Source organism: Haliaeetus albicilla, chromosome 8 (genome assembly GCF_947461875.1).
Source record: "Haliaeetus albicilla chromosome 8, bHalAlb1.1, whole genome shotgun sequence".
Taxonomy (NCBI): Eukaryota; Metazoa; Chordata; class Aves; order Accipitriformes; family Accipitridae; genus Haliaeetus; species Haliaeetus albicilla.
The window spans coordinates 42,297,446-42,306,380 of record NC_091490.1 but is presented as its reverse complement, the minus strand read 5'-3'; the positions used below and the strand labels follow the sequence as shown (position 1 = coordinate 42,306,380).

Below are 8,935 nucleotides of genomic sequence, written 5' to 3'. Positions count from 1 at the left end.
GGAACGGTGAGTGCGGGGCGGGCGGGCGGCGGCCCCTCAGCGGCGGCTTCCCGCCGGGGGGGGGGGGGACGGCGGCGGAAGTGACGCGCGGGAGCGGCGCGGCGGCCCCTCCCGGCACCCGTAGCCGCTGAGGCGGTGGCGGGGCCGGCCCCGCCTCAGGAAGCGACGCGTTGGCGGCGGTGACGTTTCGCCGGCGGCCGGGCGGCGCAGGGAGCCATGGCGGCCCCGCTGGCGGCGGGGGGGGCGGCGGCGGCGGCGGCGGCGGGGAGGGGGGGCGGTCGCGGGCCGGCGCTACGCGAAGGAGCGCGGGTGTCGGCGCTGTGCCTGGCCTGGTACGGGCTGAGCGCCGGCGGGAACGTGGTGAACAAGCTGCTGCTCGGTGGCTTCCCGCGGCCCGTTACCGTTTCGCTTTTTCACATCCTGGGGCTGTGCGGGCTCTTACCGCCGTTGCTGCGCGCCTGGCGGGTACCGCCCGCCGGTCCGGCCCAGCTGCCGCCCCGCGCCTACCCCCGGTACATCCTACCGCTCGCTTTCGGCAAGTACTTCGCCTCCGTCTCCGCGCACGTCTCGCTCTGGAGGGTCCCGGTCTCCTACGCGCACACAGGTGAGGCCCGTTGTCCCGGGTCGGCGGGGGTGGGTAGTGCCCGGTGGGGTGGCCTTACCCCCGGCGTGTGCTCGGGAGGGTGCCCGGTGGGATGTCCCGGCGCCGGTTGCGCTCCTGCGGGCGCCCGGGGCCCGGCACTTGCTTATACCGGTGCCCAGGGTTTCCTTGTACCGGTGCTCAGTGGGGTGACCTGAAGCCCGGTGCGTGCTCGTACGGGTGCCCAGTGCGGCGTCCCGGTCCCCAGCGCACGCTCGTACTGGTGCGGCGACCTGAAGCCCAGCGTGTGCTCGTGTGGGTGCTCAGCACGGTCTGCCGTGCCCCAGCGTGTGCTCCCGTGGGTGCCCGGCACGGTCCCCCAGAGCACCAAGAACAGGCCCGTGTTTGTACGAGCGGCCAGCACGGTGACAAGGAGGGATTGACCTAGCGTGGGCTGAGGTTACGGCTTTGGTGGGACCGGAGCTGAGCCCCCCCTCCGTCCCCAGCGGATGGCAGTTAATGGAGTTGGCCCAAGCTTCACCTCCCCACCGACATTTTCTTTCCGTTCTCAGTAAAAGCGACGATGCCAATATGGGTGGTTCTTCTTTCGCGGATCATAATGAAGGAAAAGCAGACGACGAAGGTGCGGACAGGTTTGCTGAGGTTTCTTCACTTGGTGGCGTTTGCGGTGTGCTCTGCTTGCTGGGATCGGAAAAGCTCAGGCTTCGGTTAGCTGGGTGAATTTTGTGATTGAAATTAGATTATGCAGTTTTTACAAGTTCCTTTCCTTTTGTTGTGAATGTAAAGAAAGCACGTCTAAACATTGAGCGAGGTGATGCTCTCTGACACACTGGAGTTGTTATAGCGTGTATTGTAGTCTCTTCATTTCTTCAAGTTACAATAGTATAAAAGTTGATCCTGGGTTCTGTTGCTTTACTCTCCCTTCTCCTTTTCTACCCAAAACAGCAGTATGTATAAACTCAGATGAAACAAAAATTCTTAGAAGACGTAAGCTGCTCCTCTCGATTCCTCTTTCAGGTGTACTTGTCTCTGATCCCCATAATAACTGGTGTCTTGTTGGCCACCGTCACGGAACTTTCCTTTGACATGTGGGGACTCATCAGTGCGCTTGCTGCTACTCTGTGTTTTTCACTTCAGAACATCTTCTCAAAGAAGGTAGTAGTTTTGTTGTTCATAACTTCGGTCAGTAGTATCATCCTTTAGCAGGACAGTATGTATTTTCCAGTACGTATAGATGTTGGGGTTTTTTTTAAGTTGACTTTATAGTCAAAGGAGCCCAAAGTAATGGTTGGCTATTCTGTATGCCTCTTCTCTACAGCTCCTCCTACCTGTCAAAGCGGTTATACTGAAAACTGGGCAGAACTCAGAGTTTATCCTGAGCCTTTTATTTACTCCTTGGCATGGAGGGTTTTTTTCGGCTGACCGTTCAATAGTGCTTAAATTTAACAGTTCATTTGAAAGCTTTTAATGTATCTTGCTGTATCAAATCCTTTCTCTGTAGCAAATAAGTCAGTGCTAACACTGGGCACTCCTTGAACTCCTAGAAACAAAATTAAAATGTATGCCTTGAATCTAGTTACAGAATGATTTCTGGTTTGTAAAGCATTTTAAATGTATTATTATCTTGTTAATACTAAGAGTCACCACTCAAGAAACCATTGTTTTTCAAATGGACATCTTTTTTTCTTTAGTCATCTTTATAGGAAATACATGCTATATAACAGTATTTACTTATTTTTGTAATTTATCTGTTGTCTAAAGCTGTTATTGTTACATGGCTTCTGAATCTCCGCTGATAACGTGGGCAGTAGTAGCTGAAGAAAGTTTGTTTAATAATGTTTTTTGTCAGGTGTTAAGAGATTCCCGAATACACCATCTTCGGTTGCTGAACATACTTGGGTGCCATGCTGTGTTCTTCATGATCCCAACGTGGGTTTTGGTAGATCTTTCTTCCTTCTTAGTAGAGAATGACTTGGTAAGTGTTGTATTTGGGAGGCTGTTTGCTATTAAGAAAAGAGGAAAAAAAACCCAACCAAACAAACACCAACACCCATGCCAAAAAAGTGCACTTAAGTGTTTCAGTGCAGTTCCTCATCAGCACAGGAGGAACTGTTGTGAAATACCTGCAAACTGTTTCACAAAACAATATGAAAAAATAAGCATAGTGTTTATTGTGAGAATTCATGTCAGGGTTAGGAGAGGTAGCTTATGTGACAGCATAAACCTCAGGAATTAGTAGCTGGAGACAGGAACAAATGCACCCGGAACGTGTGTTACAAGTATGTAGAGAGATGTTTTCTCAGAGCTGCTAGTTGCAAAATGTAACATACTTGGGTGCTTCTTTAGAGTTAAGTTGCAGATGTTCTTCCTATCAATGGCAGGTAAGAAGTGACTCAAGTTGTATTTGTGTTTCTTTGTCTCTTACGTGAAACCTGGGATAATTTTTGTTTCTTCTTGTAACGTCTGTCTTTGTAACAGAGCACGATGTCTCATTGGTCCTGGACCTTGATGTTGCTTATAATCAGTGGATTCTGTAATTTTGCCCAGAACGTCATTGCCTTCAGTATTCTTAACCTGATCAGCCCGCTAAGTTACTCTGTCGCAAACGCCACAAAAAGAATCATGGTCATCACGGTGTCCCTTATAATGCTTCGCAATCCGGTTACAAGCACCAATGTCCTTGGAATGATGACAGCTATCTTAGGGGTCTTCTTATATAACAAGGTAAGGGGTGGGTTGGTTGGTTTGTTTATTCAGGAAACTCACCAGAAACGGTCCAGTAGCTTTGAGCTATTTTTTGTACAACAAGTTGACAGCTAGCAGAACAAAAATGTAGAATGCATGGCATAAAACTTCATTGCAGAGGAAGTACGCGTATCACCTAAGTGAAGTACTCAGGTGCTTGGGTCGGGCCAGCTGTTACACCTCTAAAAAACTTAAATTTTGATCTTAACGTTTTTGTGAAAAATTAAGATTGGGAAGTAACTCACTCAAATCCCTTGAGCAAAAGAGCAGCTTACTGATTTGGCATATGAGATGAATGAGCTTTCTATTAGAAGCCACTACTATTTTAAGACTCTAACAGGCACAGAGAGTAGTATAATTGTAAAACTGTGTGCTTTTTTTCTAGGTATATGAATATGTTAGGTGACATCTAAGAAAAACATTCTTTCTTTCTTTCCTAGACAAAATATGATGCAAACCAAGAAGCAAAGAAGCAGCTACTTCCAGTTACAACTGGAGACCTTGTGAATTTGGACAGGCATCGAAACACTCCTGAAAAGTCTCAGAATGGACTTACGGCATTTGCACAACATGGAGACTATCAGTATGGTCGAACCAATATCTTAACAGACCACTTCCAGTATAATCGGCAAAACTATCCAACTACCTACAACTTAAATCGTTTTGATATATAGAATCCTGGCAAGCAGGTATAGACTGTGATATCGAAGTGTCCCCAACATTATCAGAAACTTTCAGTACATCCATGAATGTAAAGCCATTTTATTGTACAGTTTTTGCAGAAGGGAAGGTGCATGTGTAGTGAAAGCGGTACAGACCTTCAACAACTTCTAAGCAGACCTTTAAACGTGAAACAACTAGATCTGACACTGGAACTAAATGCACAGTGTAGCCCTTGTACAGAAATTCTGGTGAAATGCACGTACGTAACTTTGGAGTAAAATACCTGCTGTCACTGCTCCTTTTCAGAGCCTGTCAACTGATTATTCTTTTGGCAGCTAAATTCTGGCCAGTATTTTGTTCCTGCGCTGGTAACGTCACCTTTAATTTGTTCTCTAATACGTTTTAATGATCCTTTCTTTTAATGGAATTTTCAGAAAGAAGTGAAACTAAGGCGTACTTCTGGTTATCAGGATTTGTCTGTTTGAGGAGGATTGACTTATGTCTATCAGTTGCAGATAGGTAGAGTTGAATTCACCTCGAGCGACTACGAAACTTCACGTGGGTATTAATTAACTCCTTTTGTGCCTATGCCTCCGGTTGTTGATGACAAAACAGAAGTGTTTCTGCAAGAGTAGGCAGTGGAAGGATTAATCTCTTCAAGAAGCATATTTCAGGCATAGAGAAACAGAATTCTCTGAAATCACTGTTGTCCCAGTCACTGTAGATAACAAACAAACAGAGCTTAAGACTATGATTGTTTTCTGAATAATGTAGTCCTGTAACTTCAGACATTGCTCTTCCTTGGCAATACAGAAAACACCTTCATAAATAAAGTGTTTGGAATAATACGATTTTTTTTTTCACTTGCTTCACACCTGTTCTTAGAAAACTCTTCTGTTGCTTTAGAAATTGAAGGGTATCAGGTGTTTTCTTCTCAGTTTTATGCACAAATTATGCTCTCTTACATGATTCTTATATTATGGATGCATTAATTTGAATAATCATCATTCTTAATTGTTTCTTAAGTCTACCTTTTTAGCCCCTAATTGTTTAAGTTTCTTAATTACTGCTGTTGGAGTTGCTGTGTGCATTTAGCCTGACTTCCACTTCCCGCTGAAAGAAGTTAAATTTTGTATCCTGCTCTGTTCCTGCAACTCCCCTAGCTCAAACAGTAAATTGTTAAGAAAAAATTATTTGAATCAGCAGTAAATAGATAATTTATGGTTAAGAAGAACTGATTCAGTTAGTATAAATGAACATACTTAATTCTAGACAAGTTGATTGTTGTGCGTCAGATACTGCATTTGTGCGTGAAAGGAATGAAACCAGTTGAACTTGGGTTTCACTGAACCAGATTTTGTTATTGTTATTACTTTAGCAAAACAAGATTTTAGGGGCCTTCTTTCCTTAACAGAAAAGCTGTTGTACAGTGAGATTTTTGATAGCATATTATGTTTTTACTAGAGAGGTATTAGACACCAGTGACAAAATTTAGGGTGTGGTACAGAACACCCCCTCTACTTATTTATTGCTTTTTAAATGACCATTTCCTTGATGTGATGTGATGATTTGGCTCCTTTCTGGATAATAAAGAATTTATTTTTAAGTGCAAAGGCAACCTGATCTTATTCTTTTGGCTGACTGTGGAGGTAGTTACATAGACTGCCTTCCTCCATACAGCCCAAAAGAGGAAATGGTCCTTCTGAAACTTCAGAGATGGTTAAATATGCTGCTAATGTTTGTGAACAGAACTTCCTTCACTTGACCAGAGTTGAATCTGTTCATGCTAGCTTAGAGCTTGGGCTTTTAGTTTAGAAAATCTAAATAAATTATTCCCTATCCCATGTTAACAAGAACAAGATAATGAGGAAAAGCATTACTTCAGATGAAATTTCTTTTGCCTGTTCAGTATTAATTTATGTATAATTCTTTCTTTTCAATATGGGAAAGTGCAAAATGTGTGTTTTTGAGGCTCACTTCCTGATATTCAAGTGCTTTTTACATACATGTAAAAAGGATTCTGCGGACTCTGGATTTGGATTAGGTTCTGGCTCTGCAAAAGACTGATTTGAGGATGAGATATTTAGGCTGAGATTTTTAAGAGAGGCTGAAGTTCTCCAGCTCCTTTCAAAGGGAGCTAGCTGTAAACTGTTAGACTCCTGCAAACGCTTAATTGTGTTCTTTGTGCCCCAGTTTCCCATTTGGAAAATGGAGATGATTCTTCCCTACTTCATAGAGGGGTGAAATACCAGAAAAAAGTAGCAGTGGGGGCCCCAGGGATGTACAGGCATACTCTTGAGTTTATCTGTACATCTTCTGGTATGTCTACCGCTGTACCATCTTGATACAACTTGAACTGTTACTTGGAATAAAGCTCCGCATACTTTATTCACAGATCGGAAGCTTTATTGAATACATGTAAATGGTTTCCTTTTAAAGAACATAACCAGATCTTTTTTGCAACTGTTTTCAGAGAAAGCTGGCATTGTGCACATACTGTAGGCAGGTCTTTAGCTCAGTTTTTTATTGTCAAGAGTACAGTAGCAGGTGAGGGCTTTCTGTTGAAAATACCTTGTCCCAAATTCCGGTCCGGGCTCGTGGCCTCACTGTGTCTCCGAAACAAAACTACTGTACTTGCAGAGCAAAAAGGGACTGACCCAAAACAAGGATATCATCCGTTCAGGGCCCAGAGAGTGAATCTCTTCCCTGGAGACTTCTTGAGAGTGTTAATGCTCTTCTAGTTTAGGTCTGTGGTCAACAGGGTTAATTTTGTATGGTAGAACATATAATTAAAACAGTTAAGTGAATCGGTTACAAGAGGTGGTTTTGCTGAGTACCTGAATCCAAGTCCTTAAGCAATATTGCCCACATTCAGGTAAAGGAAGTTTCTGATACTGTTGTAATATATATTTTAATCTTGGACCTCTGCGAGACTTTGTTTGGCAAGGTGAAACGTTTGTTTTAACATGGTTTGTAAATTAATGACATATTTAACTATGTACATAGGTCTGTAGAAAGTATGGAAACACTGGAATAAAAAGGGCATATCTAGACATTTCGTGTATAATGACCCTGTAATTAAATCAAAGTGAAGGGGTTGGTTTGCGTTTTTTCCTTGCAGGAAGCTTTGGGAGTGCCACACATGAGTAGTCACGGCCACTTGTGAGAAATCGGATGAGTGTGTTGCCGTGTGGGTGTGATACCTTACCGGATGGTTACGTAGGCTGAAACTACGATGATTTGGATGCCGTAACTAGTGTTAGCACACGAGTCGCTGGTATCCTTAGAAATGTTTTGATTTCCATTGTGCATTTCTAACATGTAAATGCATGACAAAATTGGGAAATTCTTTCCAAAACAGTCCTGGATAGTTCTAGAAAGACCAGTGTTAAAGAAACCCATCTCTCCCCACTACGTGTGGGTTTTCTGTTGATAGTTCCATGGAGTATTTGGTGCTCTTTGAAGAGATCTTCAAAATATTTCCCTTGCAGATTCAGTTTTAGTACCTAGTAGTGATTAGAGCATCTTCATCATCTGGTAAAATGCTTGTATTTTTTAAAAAACTGAATGCTAAATAAAATTGAGGCAATACTTAGGTTTTGTAGGTGTACAGTGATTTTTAAAAATAGTGTTGGTAATTTGGGGTCAATTCATGATGATTCCTGAAGCTCAAAACCTTTTCTTTCTGATCTGTGTTTAAACCCACATTTTTCTGATGTAGCATTTTGCAGCAGCAGCGACTTCTGCCATGTAGCTATTTGTGAAAAAGGTGCAATATAAATATTCTAAGGCTTCCATCTCCGAACCATGTTGTAAAAGCTGTTAAAGATAATTCTGAAATATCTTTGTGGTGATGGTACAGGCCAGTAAAACAAATTTGTCAATCCTTAGATGACAGGTGTATGATACAATCACATTACATAGATATGTAAGGGCAAATATGCAGGTGGCAGTCACCACCCTTTTTTGTCTGTTTGTTTGATGTTGGTATTCTATAAACTGATGTGACTATGGGTGATTTTACGAAAAAACCCAAACCCCGCGTTCCGTACTGTATGAAATCTGGCACTTAAGCTAAATGAACACTTTTGTATTGTTTTTCTGTTCTTACTTCAACTCTGTCGTTCTGCAAAGTTCTGGATGTTCCTCAGCCGGATTGCCTGCGACACACCCCTCCAGCCTGTCGATAACTGCTGCTGAAGCTGGGATCCCTCATGGGCTGACAGGAAGAAACCACACTGGTGACTTCCAGGTACTGGGACTCTTCCCTGTCTAAAATAAATCAGGGGTTCAGATGGTTTTTGGCAGACACCTCTGTCAGGTAACTATAGCTTTTGGGGCATTTTGCGGATAAACCATTGCTGCATGCTGAGGGATGTGGCAGCCTGGACGTTGACTGCGTGGGCTCCAACGTGCAAAGCAGTAACGTTTGCGTTGGGATGGAAAGCGACAGCAGGAATTTTGAAAAGTTTCTTATTTTTAAGTATGACTCAAGATTTGAACTTAATCTGGTCTTCTGGGATCTGTGTTGATTTCCAGGACTGCAGAGTGATGTAGAATCATGGTCAGAGTCTGTATTTATTTTTTTTCATTTGTTATTTGGATACATGGAAACATGCCTCTTTCTGAGATTTTATATCCTGTAGATAATATAGAGGGGTCTTCATGGTATGTCTTGTTAAGAATAAAAAGTTCTACCTTTTTGTGAGGATGTCTGTGAGTGTTACCTGTGTGACTGGAAATCCTGCAATTTAATGCCTGAAACTAAAATCATGATTACAGCTCCAGGTGAGCATTAGGATGCTCAGGTTTGCTTTTGGCCTCATGTTATTCCCAGATGATCACTTTCCACTTGTAGATTCAGTTTTCCTAAAATATTAAAGGACACTAAAATTATTTGGGCCCCACTTCGAGTTTTGATGTCTA

The 8,935-nt window shown here is 43.2% G+C and overlaps 1 protein-coding gene across 1 annotated transcript; it reads left to right on the top strand.

Annotated features, from left to right (window-relative positions):
• Window positions 1–201: 201 nt before the first annotated feature.
• SLC35E1 (solute carrier family 35 member E1) lies at window positions 202–7,106 on the top strand. Its single transcript, XM_069790330.1, has 6 exons — window positions 202–604; window positions 1,153–1,223; window positions 1,619–1,756; window positions 2,451–2,576; window positions 3,080–3,325; window positions 3,787–7,106. Exons 1-6 carry the CDS (start codon window positions 217–219, stop codon window positions 4,018–4,020), a joined length of 1,203 nt encoding a protein of 400 aa, XP_069646431.1. The 5' UTR covers window positions 202–216; the 3' UTR covers window positions 4,021–7,106.
• The last annotated feature ends 1,829 nt before the right edge of the window (window positions 7,107–8,935 follow it).

What these genes read in the sequence shown, in the direction of transcription:
- SLC35E1 (XM_069790330.1), top strand. Translation starts at nt 217, where the DNA reads ATGGCGGCCCCGCTGGCGGCGGGGGGGGCGGCGGCGGCGGCGGCGGCG. An exon ending in GGTCTCCTACGCGCACACAG is followed by an intron (nt 605 to 1,152) that starts GTGAGGCCCGTT and finishes TTCCGTTCTCAG; the next exon opens with TAAAAGCGACGATGCCAATA. An exon ending in AGAACATCTTCTCAAAGAAG is followed by an intron (nt 1,757 to 2,450) that starts GTAGTAGTTTTG and finishes GTTTTTTGTCAG; the next exon opens with GTGTTAAGAGATTCCCGAAT.